The 20,332-nt window shown below is 51.8% G+C and overlaps 4 protein-coding genes across 4 annotated transcripts; 2 read left to right on the top strand and 2 right to left on the bottom strand.

Annotated features, from left to right (window-relative positions):
* Nucleotides 1–3,805: 3,805 nt before the first annotated feature.
* CTHT_0028400 (putative elongation of fatty acids protein) lies at nucleotides 3,806–4,986 on the bottom strand (the record flags this gene model as incomplete). The annotated part of the gene is made up of 3 exons (XM_006693233.1): nucleotides 3,806–4,149; nucleotides 4,215–4,497; nucleotides 4,564–4,986. 3 exons carry the CDS (start codon nucleotides 4,984–4,986, stop codon nucleotides 3,806–3,808), a joined length of 1,050 nt encoding a protein of 349 aa, XP_006693296.1.
* Nucleotides 4,987–7,149: 2,163 nt separating this feature from the next.
* CTHT_0028390 (cytochrome c oxidase-like protein) lies at nucleotides 7,150–8,043 on the top strand (the record flags this gene model as incomplete). The annotated part of the gene is made up of 4 exons (XM_006693232.1): nucleotides 7,150–7,328; nucleotides 7,529–7,574; nucleotides 7,680–7,797; nucleotides 7,922–8,043. 4 exons carry the CDS (start codon nucleotides 7,150–7,152, stop codon nucleotides 8,041–8,043), a joined length of 465 nt encoding a protein of 154 aa, XP_006693295.1.
* A 781-nt stretch (nucleotides 8,044–8,824) lies between these two features.
* CTHT_0028380 (uncharacterized protein) lies at nucleotides 8,825–13,199 on the bottom strand (the record flags this gene model as incomplete). The annotated part of the gene is made up of 4 exons (XM_006693231.1): nucleotides 8,825–9,931; nucleotides 9,984–12,539; nucleotides 12,616–12,907; nucleotides 13,186–13,199. 4 exons carry the CDS (start codon nucleotides 13,197–13,199, stop codon nucleotides 8,825–8,827), a joined length of 3,969 nt encoding a protein of 1,322 aa, XP_006693294.1.
* Nucleotides 13,200–15,605: 2,406 nt separating this feature from the next.
* Nucleotides 15,606–17,060, top strand: CTHT_0028370 (uncharacterized protein; the record flags this gene model as incomplete). Its single annotated transcript, XM_006693230.1, has 1 exon — nucleotides 15,606–17,060. The coding sequence occupies one exon, from the start codon at nucleotides 15,606–15,608 to the stop codon at nucleotides 17,058–17,060; it is 1,455 nt and encodes a 484-aa protein (XP_006693293.1).
* Nucleotides 17,061–20,332: the final 3,272 nt, after the last annotated feature.

Genomic DNA, 20,332 nt, shown 5'->3' with positions numbered 1-20,332 from the left:
TTGGAATATGGCATGTTTGATGATACCACAGAGCTGCCTTTGTCTAGCAAGGTGGCCGGCGAATGGATGACATTGCATTTGCTTTCCTTCCGTACTCTCTGTTCCCCGCATGAAATCAGTGTGATATGCATTTACCTAGTGTTGAAGCCCATGTTACCTTTGCTTTTTCTTGCTTTGAAGTTTGGAGCTCAGCCTTGCGTTTCATCCCTGCAGCTTCTTACACTTGCACTTGCATGGGTCGTGACACGAAGCGCCTTCCGAAGCATTACATGTCTCTTTCACATCGGATCATCTCAAACCGAAATACTTTGGTTACGATCACGCTCAAGCACCTGTCACATTGTCTTTTGGAGGACTCAAATATGGACAAAAAAAAAAAAAATTACATCAAAAGTCCTCTGAAGTCGTTGAGAGCCCTTTGCATTCAAGACTTTCTCCTCGACCAGCCCACCCTTTGCCAAGGATCCAAGTTCAGAACAGCGTGTTTCATTATTGATTTTTTTCACCCTGCCGAAGCGAGTGGGATGCCGGCCCGTCAATGTCTCGACTCAAGCGCATGTTTCGAAGAGATCCATTCCTACCTGGAGCAGAGAACTTGTTATCGCAGATCGCTGTCCCGCTTCCGTACCTTGCTCGTTATCCTTTTTGAGTATTAGAGACGGTATGAAGATGCATCTTGTATCCCCAACCCCATCTATCCCGTCGGAGAGCGAGATCAAAGGATGATGAGCACATATCCAACCCTAACAAATCGGAGATACTTGCTGTGTTCTTCACTTTTCCTTCTCCGATCTCCATTTTCCCCCTCCCCAATAATTTTATTTTGGCCTGATTTTACCTTGCACTTCACCTCATTCGACATTGCAACGGTGCAATGCAGGAACGCCATTGCAACCTTTCCCACTGACACCTTGATACCCAATCCTCAAGGTTTCCATGTTCGCGAACCCCCACCCTAGTCACGTTACGTTGCATGTGCGATGCGTCTCCTCTCCTCTCGCGTTCGAACTCCCGGCCGATTATCCAGGTTTTTGAACGAAGGGGTCAGCCGAACGGGCCCTACGACGAGAAACCTTGTAAGTACATAGATGACCCCGGGACGGCCCATCCTGCGTTGCAGCTGCAACTCTTTGGTCGTTAGAAACTTGGGAGAGATTGGGTTTAAACTACTACGTTGTTTCGAAACGGAATCTTACCTCGGCCAGGGCTCGGGTCCGCAAGATGACAATGGGGTAAATTCCAACGGCGTTCCCGCTTCTTTGGGAAACTGGGTCAAGGGTGCCATCTAATGGAAAATAAGCAGCTGATCTTGTTATGATGCGTTGGGGAGTTTAAAAACCTAAGATCCTAATCCTAGAATGGGACCAGTAGGCTTTCAGCAGTTCCTGACAGTTTAAAGTTGGGGTAACCTACACTGCCCCGCCTGGTCAGAGCATGCAACGAGGACCGATCCTGTTATTTGGAGATGAGATGCGAATGAGCAGGATAGAGAGGTTTCGGTGGGTTGCACAAACGCAGCAGACACTGCTTTCGGGCCGGGCCACCATTTGTTGGGCCATGATCACTGTTAGCGATGTCAGATGTAACCGTCTGCTCGGGGTGGATTAACAACCATGATGTCTTATGTTTAGCGACAGATAGTAAGCAGGACAAAAAAAGTAGTGAAGCCATCATGAATTGTCTCTTCTGGTACTATTAATCAATCAATGTGAAGCACTTGATCTTATCACTTCTGCGCAGCACTATGGTCAAGCCGGAGGAATGCACGTGGTTGGAGTTGGCTGAGATGGCTGCTGCTTACCTGATGTCTATCCGTAGTAATCTGAAATAAAGAGTCATTGCTTTTTTTATCTTTGAAGTTAGTAAGGAGATGGATAGAATGTCAGAGGCAAAAACTACTTCTAAGTTGGGATGCTGGAAACATCGCCATATCAACCCAAGTGTTAGCTGGGAACCTCATTTCGCATTGAAGTCACAACTTCGGAGAAAGGTTAGCCTAGCAGTCATCTTCATCACTCTCAAATTCCTCAATTGAGAAGGGATTTGACAGAAAAGCCGGGAAGGAGCCTGACAGCAAAGTACTCTCGTCATATCTAACTTCAGATGGCGTTGGGTTAGAATTGTGAAAAACAGTAAGTGAGGTCCCTTTATCCCACCAGGTGCTCAAAGAAAAAGCTGAGTAGGAATGACCAACGTCAGCAACAGGTCACACATTATCTGGGGACATTCACTTCCAGTTTCTAAGGGCAAGAACGGCCTTGGATGGGTGAAAGGGACATCCTATGATCGCAAACGCAACCGCTAAAGGCCTAGGCCACAGCTCCCCTGGCTACTCTTAGTTTCATGTTCGGCTTCCTCTTTCATGCCTACCTACCTAGGCTTACAACAGAGGGAACGTCTCTGGCATTTTCAGAAAACGTGTCTCGTCACATAGCATAGTTGCACCTAAGTTTTTTTTTTTTTTTTTTTTTTTTTTTTTGCAATCATATCATATTAGATGGTCTGATTATAATGATTCTTAGTTTTAATGTCTTGTTGGCCCATCCACTTTCATGTCCTCAATAACTGGCCCTCGTAATCCAACAAGCAGTTGTTGACAGATACAGAGCGTTACCCCATTCGAGTTTCAAGGCCAACAGTGGTTATATTATGCATTGAGTTCAGAAAACAAAGTAGAGGCAAAGCCAGGGCAAGAGACATTTGGCTGTTTTACGTGAAGGTTAATGGTCCAATGCTGATGCAAGGATGACCTGGGAAGACTAGCTAACTACTCCTAGGACACCATCCCGTGAAAGGGTCTCTTGATATCTGCTGTTGGCTCTTGTTCCATCAGGTTTTTTGAGAGAGTGGTGCGTGATAGAACTACTGATGGTATGCCGATGGACACTTGGCATCAAGCTTTATATGGTTGATCACAGAATGCCATGCTTAAGGAGGGGTCCAATTCCATGGTCTATCATACCATATATGGTTTGCAAGTTCATCACTGCCAAGCTTCAGTCACTGACAGGAGCTAAAAGTCATGAACTACACTATTAATATTGCCGATATTTCTGCCCTGCCATATAAAGCAGAGCATTTGGTACAGGACCAAAATGTATACACACAACAGAAAGACAAAGACAAAAAAAAATACGACTTGCCAAAGGACCTCGGGCGTGACTAGGCAGGGAACCAGGCACTTGCTCATTTCCTCTGCTCAGCCGAATCGGACCGGCCCTGCCTGCCCTTGACTGATCCTCGAGGCCAGCCAGAAAAGGCGATCCAGATCCATATATGCCGCCGCCCATCATGCCCAAACCTATTATTATTTGTATTTTTTTTGTTCCCATCAAGCCATCCGTCCATCCATCATACACCCGCCATCCCCACCGTGCCATCATTCATGATACCATCACCGTCACCCATATAATAACCCGCAGTCCTGGTGAGAAGCGTTGCCGTCCCGTCAAATCCAGGCTGTGAGCAGCCGCCAAAATGTCTGTCATCATGAGAGAAGCGTGCAAATACCTAACCCCATCATGAAATGCCCCCATGTCTAGAAAAACTCCATGAATACCGAGATGCCATTATCGATACACCGAGGATCCCGCGCAATCAATCACAGTAGCTATGGGCCGCTCGAGCAGAGGCCCGGCGCTACATCATCACGCCCTTTCTTATCTCAAACATGGAAAGCTCTTGCGTGGATACCCGAGTGCCAAACAGCACTCAATCGTCCTGACGCGAAGGCTCGTCCCATGACCCACCCAATCGTAAGTCAGACATCGGGTAGGTAAAATGGCATGCATCAGCTCCGGCTTGCTTAAGCCCTGCGGGAGCGGGTAGCAGTGCCGTTGGTCTTGATGGCTGTGGACTTGGCCTCACCGTTGTTGGTAGCCAGAGCAGCGTTGCCATTAGCAGCCTGGCCGTGGAGGGGATCCGGCAGAGGGGCCTGGCTCATGCGGCGGACGGCCTTGCGGCTACTAGGGCGCTTGCCGTCCTTCTTGTATGTGGCAAAGTAGAAGGAGATGAAGAGGAAAAGGTATGAGGTCAGAATGCCGATACCAGCGAAAGCGGCAAACTCCTCACCAGCGCAGGAGCCAACGTTGGGAAGCCAAGGCCAGTAAGTAGAAGTGAAGTAGGTCCAGGAGGCGAAGTAGACAAAGCCTGATGAGATATGCCGGTTAGTCTATGTTGGTAATGCAACTCGGTGGGATTTATTGTAGACTTACCGAGATCAATGAAGAACTGGATAATCTGCAGGCGGGTGATCCACTCCTTCCACCAGATCTTGATACCACGAGCGCTCTGGAAGTAGTACCAATACATGACAACGTGGACAGTCAGATTGAGGGTGATAACGACCCAGGAGACAGCAGTCGAGCCGATGAGCTGGGTGTAGCAAAGCAGAGCAGTCGCGCCATGATGGTAGCAGTGAAGGAAGGTGAGCGGCTTCTTCTTGAGGAAGAGGAAGCACGTGTCCAACAGCTCGAGGTACTTGGTCAGGTAGTTCAGCTGGAGAGGCTTGTGTTAGCATCGCTAAGGAACTCGACATGCACGATGACGGGACAAGAAACTTACGTAGTACAGGACGACCAGGGGCTGGGTCCAACCGCCCTCAGCATGGCAAATGGCATGGAACAGACCATGACGAACAACAGTAGGCAGAATCTGCTCAATGAACAGAGCAAGCAGAATGGCGCTGATGGCGGTGAGGTAGAAGTTGTGGATCAAGAAAAGAGTGCGCAGCTTGAAAGGCTCGCGGTTGCGCATCACCTCGCGGCCGCCGAAGATGACGAGATAGTAGAAGGCAATGAAGATGCCAGCCTCCTTAAAGGTTGACAGCGGTGTTTTGCCAGGAACGAAACGGAATTCATCGGCAGGATAGCCAACGACCTTCTCGAAGGCCTTGTTGAAAATGGGCCAGAGATGAACGCCAAAGGGGCGGTCAATGGTAGGCATGGGCAGCTGCCCAAACAGCGACACGGGAGAAGCGGTCGCCATTGTGGGAAAACGCGAGATAGATTGACGACTCTTGATGGCGCAAAGCGTCAGCACAGCACGTTCACGATGATACCTCGATGTGATGTGTTTGGGACGAGGACAGCAGGGTCTGGCTTTACCTGGTGAAACAGAAGTGTCGACGCGCAACACGGTGGTCGAGAGAGAAGCGGAAAAGGATGCGTGTGCGCAGGGCAGAGCAACCAATCAGGCCGTTCGATAAAAGGGAATGCAGCAGCGGCAAGTGGCCAGCTTGGCAAGAAACGAAGACGAAAAAAAGAGAAAGAAAGGGAATAAATCGCAGGGCGACACCCAAGAATCAGGGAGGCGCAAGCGATGACCTTGGGATGCGTCGCCAACAAGAAAGACGGATGGAGAGTTTGTTGAGAAGTTTTGTTCTTAAGATGAAGGCGGCCAAAATAAAGATTTCCCGCGCTCAGCCCGCCCAGGCCAACACGCCGCCTGTCCGCTCACTGCTGCTTGGCCACTGGCTGCTGTCCACGGGTCTGCAACAAAGGGGGAAGCCATGAATGGCTAGTGTCGACGCCTGGGCCTCATTTCCAGGTTCCTGCATGTGAATTTTTGCCAGCCAATCACCCCCTGGCAGCCACCGGTGAGATCTGCCCCACCCGCCATCCTGGCAGTCAGCGCCAACCTGGGCCTCGGAATCCTCCTGCGATCTCGTGGCCCCCGAGTTTCCCAGCAATTCTGGGATCTGGGACGGAAGACTGGAGTTTGCGATACAAAATCATTTACACCGGCTACAAATTCTGTGTTGCAGAGCTCCTGGGCGACCTGCACAGCAATCGTAGCTGCCCTTTCGCACTTCAGAGTCCTCGAATGCATGATAAGTGGAAATTCTGCTTGGAGGACGGGAACGACCCCTGAGCCCGTCACGGGACCCCTCGTCTGCGGGCTGCCCGCGCCGGCTTGCTCGGCGCCGATTGCCAGCAATCCCTCCAGTGGCAGACTCGCAGCTGCGAGCGGGAATCCACCGACTGGTGGTCCAGACACGTTGACACCGCAGCAAAGCAAAAATGGTCTGGGAGATGGTTGGAAGGAAATGGGCACCCACCCGACCGCGATGTATCCCCAGCCAACTAAAAACCACTTGATACTTGTGTATTTGCTGGCATTGACTATTTTCTCATATATTTCTCCTCTCGACGTCGTCAACGCTGATAACTGGCCTGGAATTCCGATCCGCCGGTCTTCGGGCGTTGAACCATCTCGATGGATCTCGGGCCTCGGCGCCGTAAGTGACATCGCGCCCCCGGACTCCGCGGCCCTCCGTGTTGGGCGACGGCCTTGCCACTGCCATGACGCAGCACGTCGCCCGCTGCGCTCAACACCGCACCGACGGGCAGCGCCGGCTATGTTGATGATATAAATAACTGATGGGCTTCAAACTCTCATCTTCTTGGATTTGCGCGGATGGACTTTTGTGTTGACCAGCCCTGTGTCTCAATTGAGCGCATGACTAGAAGCTTTGGGCCTTTTTTTGTTGTTTGCGTCCCTGGGTTTGTCAAAAGGTTTTTTTATTAGAAGTCATGCGTCAAACACCGAGATGGAAGACAATGTGCAACATATTGAGGCAGTGTACTTAAAGCGGGAAGACCCTGGAAACGGCAGTTGGTTAAGATCTGGGGTGAAACTTGGGCCAGGTCAGTAGGATCGGGTCGGGTCCCCGATACAGGATCTTTGTCTCGGTGCCGGACAGTCCCGGATCCAAATCTCTGACGGGGCAAGCCACAACACTCCAGCCACGCAGGTGGATCCTCTGAAACCAATGGGTTAAGCCACACGATCTGCTGGTGGCGCAAAGCGTCCACCGAGGCGCAAGCTCATTGGTGGGGTAGGCAGGCCCAAGCAAGAAAAAAAGCGCGCTAGGCAACTAAGCGGGCGAAATTCCACGCATAGCCGAAAGATCATTCGATTGCCAGTATCCGTAACTGTCCAAGGCTCAACACCACCCACACTGTCTGCTCTGGCTGCAACGCACGCACCCACTTGAATCAATTGACTCGAAGCTCCCTCCCGGGCCATCCCATCGCCGTCGAGCTCCCCGACTTTTCCGCCAATTGACTGCCTTTGACCCCTTCCGGCTCGGGATCCCATTACTGTCGTCCATCGTCGTCGCATCGACACCAGTAAATTCCAGAAAAAATGGCCTCCCTGTTCCGTGTTGCCGCCCGCGGCCCCTCCAGCTTCCTCCGCGCCAGCATCAAGGCTGCCCGGCCCCAGCCGATCGCTGCCCGTGTCTCCCTGCCCATTGCCAACTTCAGCACCTCCGCCCGTCGCCTCGGCGAGCATCACGAGGAGACCTTCGAGGAGTTTACTGCCCGGTGAGTTGAGCTCTGGATTGACCCTCAACCGTCCCGGTGCATTATTGTGCTTTTTTCTGGAGCCCAGCAGAGCTTTCCTGAGCTCCGCTCCAAGCTTCGCCCCCATGACGTGACCCATTTTCGGGCCACTACTCCGGCCCAGGATAGCGCCCACGACCGCCTGCTGCGAACATCACTGCTGATTTTCGAGTGTCGGACAGCTTCGAGAAGGAGTTTGACAGCGTTCAGGACTCTTTCGAGCTTCAGGTACGCCCGCATCGGATCGTCCCGGCTGCGCACCCCCCAGCAGCCCAGCTTTTTTTATCTCTCGAGAAAACACCTCGCTGACCCGAAGCTTACCCGTCGCAACAGCGCAACCTAAACAACTGCTTCGCCTACGATCTCGTCCCCGCCCCGTCCGTCCTGGCTGCTGCTCTCCGGGCTGCTCGGAGGGTCAACGACTTCCCTACTGCCGTCCGCATCTTTGAGGGTACGAGCTAATTTTGCCCCAGACAACCCTCCTCTTTGAAGCTTCTCGTGGAGTTCTCGAAGCAAGGCTTGGAAACCTCCTGATTCAGGCGAATGCTGACCGATGTGTTTTTACCAAACTACAGCCATCAAGGCCAAGGTCGAGAACCCCTCTCAGTACCAGCAGTACCTCGACGAGCTCAAGCCCCTGCGCGAGGAGCTGAGCATCCCCCTCAAGGAGGACCTGTACCCTGATGCCAAGTGGTAAACAAACTACTTAAGGTGTAACTCTCTACCCCCCCTGGAGGGAATGCTTCCTGGTTTTTTTGGGCAGCCCAAGAGGCTGGGAAGCTAGCTGCTAAATCAAAGACATTTGTATATTCTTCTAGTAGACATAAAGGAATGATACCGAGGTGAATGTGTGAAGGAGTGCACAACTGCAAGGGTAGAGGGGGGGCAATGGGTTTGACTAGATGGAGGTTTGTGTGAATGCAACAAGCTGGCTCAAAATGCTGATCCTGCTGCTATGTGAGATGGCGATTGTGATAGACTGGCCCAATCTGACTCCAGAACCTTCAAAGCCCAATACAACTGGACACCCGGGAATGTGTGTAATGCTGTATATTGTTTACCATTGTCGTATAATGTACCCATGCAGGCAGTACACTCATGTATGTATATACATCGTCTAATGCCTGTTGATGTAAGAGAAGGTAAATGCCCTGAAAGGAAAAGAAACAGATATCAAGCCCCTTTGTGAATCCCAACTCCAAAAGAGAGCCATGCTAAGTAGTATAGTGCATATGCCCTTTCACTCTTATCCGCAATCATTGTTTTCCCAAATGTGAAACATGAACTGGGGGACAAAAAGACATAAGTAGAAGAAAAAGATCTGAAACGGGACATAATACCAAACCTGACTGTATTGTGCCAGCAAACCTCCTCTCCAGAAATCCCTTCCTTTGGTATATTCCTTTGCAATTACCACACCCTGACATAAGAGAGAGTAGCAGCCCACCTCATATATCGATTACCCCTTCCTCTCAAAACTAATCCCGGAGGTGCCCCCATCTCCCCACACCGGCACCACCACCCCCGGATGCCCCAGCCGGGGGGAAATACGTCATTCCCGGAATAATTGGAGTATTCGCCGCGGTGGTCACATCCGATGAGCTGACCGTATACGGCGCGGGACTTGTGCCTCGACTGCCTGCTCCGCCAACCGTTGTTACCGCACTGCTACCCCGCGGCACGCGCGGGCTCATCACTGACCCAGGACCTGCCGTCCGTGGACTGCGCGGGACACTAGCCTGTCTTGTCTCACGGCGGCCGTTCTTCAGAAGGCGAAGCTCTTGCATGGCGCGATCGAGCTCGCGCTCACGGTTCTCGAGAGTGGCGCGAAGCTCGTCAATTTGCCGGCTCGTCTCGCGCGCCTCGTTCTGGGCGTGGGTCTGGTGAATGCGCAGGAGGTTGTCGTTGGCACGCTTTTCGAGGTCAGTGATACGTGCGCGGAGCTGGCGGTTTTCGTTGTTGAGCTCGGTGTGGGCATTGGAGGCATCTTGGTAAGCGCGGCGAGAGTATTCGAGCTCGTTTTGGGTGCTCTTGAGCTTCTTTTCAAGCTTTTCGATTGTGGAGAGGGCCTCGTCGCGGGCTTTCTCGGCCTGGGCGAGACGCACGAGGTCGGGATTCTCATGGTTCTCGAGCGCGCGCTGGGCATCGGCCAACTTCAGTTTGAGAGTCTCAATCTCGGACTTCTGGGCTTCCAGACGCTCTGCCGTGGCATTGGCCTTGTCGGTGGCAGCCTTGCATTCCTTTTCGAAGTTTGCACGGTCCCGGAGGGCTTCCATGAACTTTGGCTGGATGGTATTGATGGTCTTCTCATATGAGCGAAGCTGGGACTCGAGAATCTGTATATGCTCGCGCAACTTGTCCTCGACACTGGCTTGTGTTGCCAGCCGTGACTCCAACTCGGCAATCTTTTCTGCCAGCCGCTCAAGTTGACCCACAGGAACTTCAATAAGGTGTGTAGGCGAGCCCGGGTCCGGCGGCAGATTTACAAGAGTTTTCTTAAGGAGATCAGTCATCGGCACAGCTTGATAGGAAGATCTCTCCACTATGAGTCGTGGCCGCTTCTGTGTGACCTCATCGCCACTCTCCTGCAGGTAAATTAGCCTCGAAGTTTTCCAGTACATCATCAAAATTGCTTACTCTTGGGCGCTTGCGACTGATGGGGTCTGTTTGCAGGTCATCTTGGACTTCTTGAATGCGCCTTTGAGAATTCGCCCATATATCAAAGAACTGAGGAGGTAGGGGCTGAGGATCCCAGTTCAAACCAGCCTCTGGGCTCCTCAAAAAATTGGCGAACAGCTCAGCAGCTTCGTGCGGCTCAGGATACCCCCTTTGTGGATGCTGTAGGTGCTCTAAAGTAGCACCAGTCGCCAAGTTGAGGGCGTTCTTCCGCTCCAATTCGCTCAGGTTAGGCTCGATCTCCTGCAAGCGCAAGTCAAGGTGTTCGAGTGAGTATGTGGTAACCAGTGAGAGTATAACGGGTAGCATAGCATCGTAGTTCAACTCTGGAGGAACCCGTGCTGTCCTTGCCACATGGTCAAACTGGATTACGACGTCGATGTTCCGCAGGCTAGAGAAATCATCAATCGCAGACGCTAGAATAATCTCCAGACCCTCAGCAGGTGACTTCGTGTTCCTGGAACTCTCAAGGCGGCACACCGAGGCATGAAGTTCCGGGTTTTCCGAGACAGCTTCCAAGTAATCTAATACACGACCAGGCTGAGAGACAATCAGGACGCGGAGATTCAGATCGGAAACTCCGAGAAGGAACTCATAGACGAATGAGAACTTGCTGTTGGAGTTGACGGCATGCTTCCGGATTTCCTCAGTCCCGATGTGCCGAAGAGACTCGTCATAAGCAGGGAAGTCGCAGAGATTTAGTAACGTCTCAAAGATCCTGTCTATCTCTGTCACCAAGCACTGTGCAGGCTGCTGGGACATCGATTCTGCGAACACCTCGCCAAACTCGACCATGGTCTTCTTGTTCTCCAAGATGGTTTTAAGATACATGGCTCGCGTGTTGGCAGCCATGGGCAGTGTGACAATAAAGGGTTCATTACTACCCACATGCGCGTCTTGGTCCTCAGATTGATTGTCACCTTGCTCTTGCTCTTCAGAGACAGCTTCAGGAGACTCGCGCCGCTCCAAAGGTGACGAATTTTGATCGTTGTTCCCGGCGCCAGTGTCGAAGATCGGATGATCACCGGTAGAAAAGTCATCATGGGAGCTGTGGATGTGGTCGATGGAACTGGTAAGATCAGAAGGCGCCACAGTCTGAGGCGGCTGGTCGAAGTTAAGATGGCCTTGGTCATGGCTCAAGTCGGCTGGGGAAACACCAACGCCCACAACCATGTGGGGGTTCGGCTGCTCAACAGATGGAGTAGTATGCTCACGAGAGCTTTGCTGTACCTGCTCAGATGACGTCCCCTCCCCAAAAGTGGTCGCAAAGCCTTCGGAGCCTGAAAGGGGAGCCGATGGAGAGGTTAGATCAAACATACGCGAAACCTCACTATCATGACCAAAAACTTGTACATGAATCTGCCGTATCAGTTCAACAGCAGATTGTGGAGGGCTTTGCTCGGATGGCTCCATGATTTGACGTTGTGGAGTTGATGCAATCGCTGCAATGTCGACGTGCGCCGAGATCGAGGACAGATGAGGGGGATGTGAGATGGTGCTGAGCAAAGCAGGAGTTCCGACACTGTCCAAAATAACCAAGCTCTCAGAGAGTAGCTGCCCCCGGTTGCTATCCAAGAGCGTGGAGACTCCCTGAGCCGGCTGTAAGCCAGTTCTTGAAATTGTCGTACAATGCGAGTTGATCTGACGAGTGTCCTGGCTCAGACCCTCGTTGAATGAATGGGATGAATGCTCAGATGATTGAGCTGAGTCCGCAAACAACGACGAGGGAAGGGGTGGCTGACTGAGAAACACGCCGGAGAAGGTATTTTTCGCGGGCTCCTGGTTGAAAAGATGCTCCTCTGAAGCCTCCTCAGGCTGGGAAGGCGACAGATGGTCCGAATGAAGAGGGTCGAGCAAGGGACTGGGAGGATGCAGTGGCTCCTCCAGTTGGCGAGATGGGATCTCAGAGATGGAGTGGTTCAGATTGACGTCAATGGTAGCCACCTGCAAAGCTTCTTGGAGAGTCCGAGAAGTTTCCTCAGCAAGATTGGTGTTAGCAATATCGGTATTCGAGTGGGTGGCCGACGACAACGTGTGCAGGGATTCGAGCCACTCCTGAGAGTCGGGAATGGTGGAGGGGGCGGTAGGATTTTGCGAAGATGACACTGACTGCGACGACAGCGAAACGACTCGGTACTCCGAACGATCAAAGTCAGGAGGCAACGTCAGCTCACAGACAAAGTCGACTTTTTTCTTCGGCGAGCTCTTTAGCAAGGTCCACTCAAATTCTTCGTTGTCGTCGCCGTCGTGGGAAGAAGTGTAGCCGGAATCGATGGACTGCCTGGGCCGTTTCGAAGACCTGGCGTCGTCGTGGTCGTCGTCCTCCTTATCACAGATCTCCTGGAAGGATCTCCGGCGCTGGGCTCTCCAATTTGGGGGGAGCACTGGTTGACCGTCCTCCGACTCTCCTGAGTTCTCCCGGACTTGGCGACGCCACGCTTGTTCAGCAGCCTGTCTCTGGTGCTTTTGCTGCTCCCAGTCGATCAAAGCCGCCTCGTTGACGTTCTCGGCGGGTTCCTAGAGAGCAGGCAACCGTTGTGTGAGAATGCATTAGGCGACCGGAGAACAAGGAGAGTCAACCGACTCAACATACCCAAGTGGGTTCCCAGGGCAGTCCAGTAGTGGGGTCGTAGCCGTCCCAATCGATCTTATATAAGACTTTACCGTTTTGAATTTTCTCGTCAATGATGCTCTTGACGGTGTAGTACTCGCCCTCGGACGAGGAGTTGCGCGGAGGGGGAGAAGGTTTCCGGCGTGGCTGTTTTGCCGTCTTGCGGCGTCTGTGTTTGGTTGAAGACGAAGGGTCCCGCCTGTTCATGAACGCGGTACTCCGACGTGACCGTGTCTTGCCGCCGCGCTTCTTTTGGCAGCTGGCGGGGTGCGAACTGCGAAAAAGACAAAAGATGTTAGCACACGTCAGGTCGTGCTCTTGGGTGTCCGAGTGTCGCTTTGTATCTCCCCCAGCAGAAGCGATTGTCCCAGTGGCCAGGATACCAATTTCACTCAGACCAACCCGAAACCGCCAAAGGTGCGATGCGATCGCACGTCTTGTTGAATCGTCTGCGCTTCGCTGTTGCTCAAGTGATCTCCAGGGCCAAGACTTTCCTGTTGCAGACTTGCGCTGGCTTTGTCTGCCGTTGCGTCAGCTCCACTAAAATCTTACCGCCTATTGGCCATCAGCTTTGGTAACGGATAAGATAAGAAAGTCTCGGCTTGGGTTGGCAGCGAAACAGCCGAAAGATGTTTTGAACCTGGAAGAGTCAAGAATGGTTTTTCAGAAGTAAGCTGTGGAGGTTGTGCAAAGTGCAAAATTTGTTGTAAATTCAAAAAGAATGAAATTAAAAAAAAAAAAACTCTTGCAGGCCGAAGGGATTTGTTTGCACTGTGATGAGGTTTCTCAATAGTGCACCGCGCCAGAGTGTGGCTGGTGATCAATAGACGATGATCAAATCTTCCTATTACAGTCCTCACAGAAAAGCTTTGTACTTTAGTTAGTTACAATGCGAAATGGGCAATGACAGGAGGGGGAATTGTAAAACTGGTACTGCCATCTGCCACCGACCACCAGCCTAGCAAAATTGTCCCCTTTGCCATCGCTCTAAGCAAATATAGCATTGAATAGCTGGCTCATAGTTACTCCATTCAGCTGATAGAGCACGTATGTATTTTTCAATATTGCTAAGTCACGGATGTGTGCACAGCCAAGTGGCATGAGATTGAGATACAGGTATTCATTCCAACCTCTGAGTTGTGAAGTTGCCAATGGTGCTTGGTGTGAGCCACAGCCAATCAAGCTAAACTATTCAGGTGCTCTGGAAGCTGGCCTTCCATATTGACCTGAAGGGAACAACTTCAGTGAGTAATGGCAACAGTAGAGGTCGGAGACTCCGTCCTTACACCTTGGTGCAGGATTGTACTTTCTTAAGGAAATCCCTATGCCTGAGAACCGCAACCGCACTTCAACCATTAGAAACAAGTCATGAAAGAGTTGCCGGCAGAGCTGGCTACAGTAAGAGCAAGTAAGTACACACCGCTTCTATTCGCTAGTTCTATTATCTACTTGAGGTATTCATCTAAACTTCCCACATCACTTTCTACACTTCCCCGGACGTACAACATGTGCCATCTTAGCTAAACACGGGGCACATTAGTAACTGATACTTCCTTGCATAATCCGAGACATGACCTTGTTCACTGGGACCTTGCTGGGGAAACATCAATGATCGAAGGCTGTGGAGCAAGGATCGACAAGGTAGCACGAGGGAGTTGTTTTTCCCGAGAGCCCGGAAACCTTTCCTCCTGTGACATTGACATGGCGAAGCTTGATGATGTGCTGAGCTCATTCGACGTCAAAACATGGGACGATTCTCAGCTTGTTGAACTGAAGGGGCCAGGGCAACCTTAAGGCTGAAACTGTAAAGGAAAAATATGGGGCGCCTCCTGGAAGCTCTGCCACTCCGAAGTTGGATTTAACCCGTCTAACGGTACTTGGTCTCCTGTTCTTTCAAGGACTCCCCCCAAGAGGATGAGATTCTGGGTGTGGTCTTGTAAATTCTGTCAATCTTCATAGCGCTGGGAATCCAGAAAGCCAGCATCTCGCGAAGGGGTCAACCTCACTTGTTCTGCCACATGTTTCCTTGTTTATTTTCCTTCTAGCCAATCGCTTTCGGGTTAAAACTCTGATGTTGCTTTTACCCTTATCATTCTTAGGAATTTCATAGGGGTGTTTCACCTAGACAAGCTGTTTTAAGAGACGCAAGCACACGGGTATGTGGTGTGGCTGATGCACTGGGTGGCTACAGCCAATGGAAACGGAGCTTGGCGATCTCTTCCAATCCCTCGAGTTAAGTTCTGCCGAGACCCACAAGGGCGGAGCCACACCTTGGAGTTCCTTGTTTCGTTCTTTGCCATTTCTGGCAGTTGTGACAGGCCCCCACACTTGGCGATGTTACCTTGCGCATCCCGCCTTCTGCAACAGGGGGCTGTGAGGGGCTTGCCCGAAGCGTGCCAGAACAGCTTGCTGTTTGAGCATCTGGGATTTTGCGACTGTGCGCGCCTGCGCACGGGGGCTTGGAGAACCCCTGGAAACGGAGACCGACCAAGACAGAAGTGCTCCGGAACGCGACACAAGCTGCACCTCGGCCCAGTTCGTCAACTAAGCCCGGGTGGCAGCGATGGTAGACGCCAAAGAGGGTCGCTGAAGTCTAAAGTCGACAACAGCAGCGTAGGTCTTGTATATAAAGAAAGGTGTCAGCCGAAGCCTTGTTCACCATGTTGATCTTATTGCGCCCCCCTCGGCCCCTCCGCCCTCCATCCAATCTCTATTGGCAGCATCCCGCGATTCCCACCACGCATCGCGGCTTATGATTTTTTGGTCACGCCCTGGACGGCAGCCACCTCCAGATCTTGGCACAAAGGCCGCAAACTCACTGGCTGTCGCCTTGAAGCCTACGCCGCGGTCGTTCGTCCCATCCAATCCCGTCCTGAATCGAGTAGCCACGCGGATAGCCAGCCAGCCAGCGATACGCCCTTGACACGCCGCACCCGTTCAGCGACACAAAGACACCGCTTCCCGGACACAAAATGGAGCCGGATCTGTCCAGTAGCATATCTTTGCACCCTCATCCCTTCAAAACCCAGTCCGACACAGCAAACATCCCTCGCGTGACAGGAGGCCCCCGTTCGCCCACAGTCGCTTCCATGGCGTCCATGTCCAGAGAGCGTGAGGGTGCTAACAGTACGGCTGTTGAGGCCAACGATGGGGGCGATGACGTTGCTGTTGCCCGTCATCACACAGGTTCCGCAAATCCTGACGTCGAGGTTGAGAGTCAGCGTGCCGGCCGCTTCACCCTGCCCGATGCCGGCAACGATCCATACGGCCTGTCGCGTCGCTACAAGACCCCTTCTGAGCTTGCCGAAATCAAGGCAAATTCGTCTCGCAAACGCGATGCCGCCCAACCAACTTCCGGCAATGTCAAGACCTCCAAGGTCGGCCGGCTTGTGCGCTTGCTAAACCCCTTTGGCTCCTCGGCCTCCAGGGCTCGCCGGCTCCACGGTTTCTATGAGGCCCAGAATGAGACCATTGAGCGCCTGCTCAAGAGCGTCGATGAACACCGTGCTGCTGCCCGCCAGGAGGAAGGCGAGGACCACCTCAAGTTTAAGATCGCCGTATGGGGTTCGCTGGCCGCCAACATCATCTTGTCGGCCCTGCAGCTCTATGCGGCCATCTCCTCGGGCTCTCTCTCGCTCTTCACTACCATGGCGGATGCCATCTTTGACCCTCTCAGCAACGTGACTTTGATCCTCACCAACCGCGCCGTGCGTCGGGTTGACCCGAACCGCTTCCCCTCGGGCAAGGCTCGTCTGGAGACCGTCGGCAACATCACCTTCTGCTTCCTCATGACGGCTGTCTCACTCATCATCATTGCTTTTGCCTCTCGTGACCTGGCTGAGAACACTGGAGAGCTCAAGAAGTTCCATCTGCCCTCCGTCATCTCGGTCTGCGCGGCCTTCGGCACCAAGTTTACCCTTTTCCTCTACACGTGGTCCATCAAGAACCGCTACAGCCAGGTCGGTATTCTTTGGCAGGATCATCGCAATGACCTGCTCATCAACGGCTTCGGCATCTTGACTGCCGTCGGCGGTGCCAAGCTTGTCTGGTGGCTCGACCCTGCCGGTGCCATTTTTCTGTCTGCCCTCATCTCCGGTCTTTGGCTGCGCACTGCGTTCACCGAGTTCATGCTCCTCGTCGGCGTCGTTGCGTCGGTCGAGATCCAGCAGCTCATCACTTATGTCTGTCTCACTCACTCGCCACTGATCAAGCAGATTGATACGGTCCGTGCCTATCACTCGGGTCCTCGTCTCATTGCTGAGGTTGATATCGTCATGGATCCCGATGCTACTCTCGTCGAGACCCACGATGTCGCTGAGGAACTGCAGATGAAGCTTGAGAGGTTACCCGATGTTGAGCGAGCTTATGTCCATGTGGACTATGAAACGACGCACAAGCCAGAGCATGCTTTCAAGAAGGACCTGTAAGGCCTTTTTGCCAAAAATTCTGTTTAGGAGTTTGGGGGTTGTATAGCGAAGCGCTGTTTTCAAGGAAAGGTAATAGTTAGTGCCTTAAGAGGGTTAGCATGGAGAGGGTTTGGTCGACAGTGTATACTATCTACGGCTTACCAACATTTGCATACTTGGTCTTTGTTTTTTTTTTTATTCATCTTTTTTTTTCCCATTAGGTCATTGGGTTATGCTATGACTCATGACTTATGCTATGACTTATGCTTGATGAACAACACGGCATAGTGAGTTAGGGTCATTCTCGTGGTCCTCCGATAGACAGAAAATGGGATGGGTATGACATAAGGAACCAAAAAAAATTGGATGGCAGGGGATATCCTGAAACTAGAGTACTAGAGTTATTTTAACTAATCGTGTGAAAGCAAAAGACTAATTCTCTCTCTATTTTGTGCACAAGAAGATGCGTTAGACTCCATGCAGCTTTTCCCCTTTCAAGACTAGCTCCCCACCACTTCTACTCTCTCGACTGACCGAGAAGAAATGTGAGGGACATCCCAATGCATACAATTGGATGCTTCTCAACATTGCACGGCCGACTCCGGGTCAGAAGAATCACGGGCCGATCAGGCCTCGGGACTTCAAACAAGGCTAGGCTTGGCTAATGTTCTAAGCTAATGTTCTAATACCACCATGTTTATGTAACTCTCTTGATGGCATGCGTGGCCAAGAGGCTAGACATACTCAGTCAGATCTCCTCGACATTCGTTTTTCTTATGAACCCAGATACGTCTACAAACGCCAAGGAACAGTGTTGGTGACAGCCAAGGGACACAGGAGGCCATTTAGCAGAAGGCTTGGCATAGAGATCATCGCAAGACGATGATGAGATCTCAATATCTGTAGGACAGACCCGTTTCGTGATTTTGTGAAGCTGTAGGAGAGGGCATGTATTTGTTAGATGGACCTACAGGTCAGGTCCAGAGGCTTACTTTTTTTTTTTTGGCTATCCTCATCGACTGGGGATTGAGATCAGGATCGAATCAAGACTTGTTCTAGATACCTAAGATTGGGTGATGTATACCTGCTCTATGAAAACCGACCACTGCAAGCTCACGTCAACGTGCATGCACCCGCCGACCAAGTAACCCATACAAGCGACCCCAGGCCACTTACGCATGGCAAAGGCATGATAGTCGACTTGCCAACTCAACTCGACCCACAGGGCGTGCTTCTTTGCAGGCATTAAAACGCCCAGTTATCGTTCTCAGCGACCATACTTTCCCAAGAGTCAGCAGAGCCGGCTCAATCAGTCCGCTGCCCCAGCCTGCAGAAGCCCGTCAACTGAACCTTTGGCCTTTGATCAAGCTTTGGGGATGAAGGAGATAGCGTGGTTTGCAATATTCCCACTATGCGTATCAACTTCAATGGGACATAACAGTTGGTTGCAGACAAGGAACGGAGAACCAAGCACATTGGAGAATGGGTTCGACAATTCTCCGGTGTGCTTCCAGGCCACAGGACGTTGGGCCCGTCGAAGTCATCACAAACGGCCAGGGAATCCGGAAGGCGAACGGGCCAGACAGCCAACACGCAAATAAGTGTTACTTCACGAATAATACGGACTACAGAGCTAAAAACCGACGAATGAAGTTCCTGCCACAACCTTGCCAAGCGTTGGGCCTCAATCCACAGCACTTTCGACACGGGAGGAGGAGAGAGCCTGTGCCGTTTGCTGTCTTCAGTGAGAGAATTTCAGCTTGGTCAAATGCATATTCGTGTTTCTAGACTCCGAGAATGTTGCGCGCCTTAAAAGCTTCGAAGACTGACAGGATGGAGGAGTTGCAACCCCCCTAGACGGCATAAACGTCGTAGGACGGGTGCTTCGGTGCTTCGCGGCAGAATCGTAGCATTGACGATGGGTCAAGTCGTGTTCAGCTAAATGCACGAGACTGTACGCCAGTATGAAGAAGTTCATGTGTTTGTGATGCAGCTATAGACAGCATCAGACGTTTTTAATGGCGGCGACTGAAGTACGTCTGCCCAACCTTCACAGAGAAGGTTGATATGGAATGATCTCTTCCGTGTCGAGGTAATTATTGGTTTATTGTTCTCCGGAGGTTCAAACTAACAACGATACTTTTTCTGCGGTTATCCAAGATCAGATCAGATGCTGATACTTCCAGAAGAATAGTGTTTCGAGTCGGAGAATTTTGCAGTTTGGGTTGGAAGTTGATCATTGTCAGATACTGATTTACTGGTTCAGATCTTGAGCTAGCATTGCATGAGAGCCGCGACCAGCCTGGAGCCATTGGCTGAGTCGGTCCACATCTCGACGGTGGGGCTTGGCAACGGCCTGGGGGCTCCACAACGCCACTTTTTGGGCCGCTATCATCTCCTGCAAGCTGCTGCAAGCCCGCAACTGGGGACCTTCGCAGGCTCCGTGCTGCCAGGCTGGAACGCGTGCAGAACAGCGAAATCGGCCACTGCAGCCGACGATGGATGTGGATGGCAACTAACATCTGCAGAATGCGACACGAACTCGACTGCGTCGTCTCAGGGGACCCGCTGTGTATTCTGTGCCACTGAAGACCAGATGCCAGACGCGCCTTACAGAACCCGTGCAGTCTGGATTCTTGATACCCAACCGGCCTGGCCTCGGATCCATGATTCATCCATGGTGCCTTAACCTGTGTTAGTCCTCTCGCAGAGCTCCGGGCTCAGGGTCGGGCAATGTTGACTAGCATCGCTTCTGAATGGCGAATACACTTTCCGTGGATGAAACACGAACCAGCGGCGGTCTGCGATGCATATGCTTTGTGGCAACGGAGCAGGAAAAAAAGTCTGATAGAAGATTAGAAGAGGGGTTCAATGTACAATCCTGGACAGTCTCTCTCTCTCTCTCTCTCTCTCTCTCTCTTTTTTTTTTTTTTTTTTTTTGGGAGAGGGGGGGCAAGACTGTGATCGCGGGACATCTCTTCCCGCCAGAGTACGACCAAATAAGTGTAGAAGCTGAAGAACGAAGCCAACCTTGAGCCTACTTGTATGCAGCGATGATTTGGTGATAGCATCCTTGCGTCGTCTCCCAGAGCTTAGCGGACGATCGCCGCAGCCACCCCTCCATGCCCCTCTCTGCCATGCCAGCTTGATACTCGTCACACAAACTGCCAAGCACATGGAATGCTCCGGCCCCAGCCATTTTCAGGTTGTAAACATCCACTGTATCAATGGCGGTGACAGCCTTAGCTACCTAGGTAGGAGCTAATGCATATTATCTTAGTTTTTTTTTGTAA

This window comes from Thermochaetoides thermophila (assembly GCF_000221225.1).
Source record: "Thermochaetoides thermophila DSM 1495 unplaced genomic scaffold scf7180000011816, whole genome shotgun sequence".
NCBI lineage: Eukaryota > Fungi > Ascomycota > Sordariomycetes > Sordariales > Chaetomiaceae > Thermochaetoides > Thermochaetoides thermophila.
This window is presented reverse-complemented; position numbering and strand designations above follow the sequence as displayed.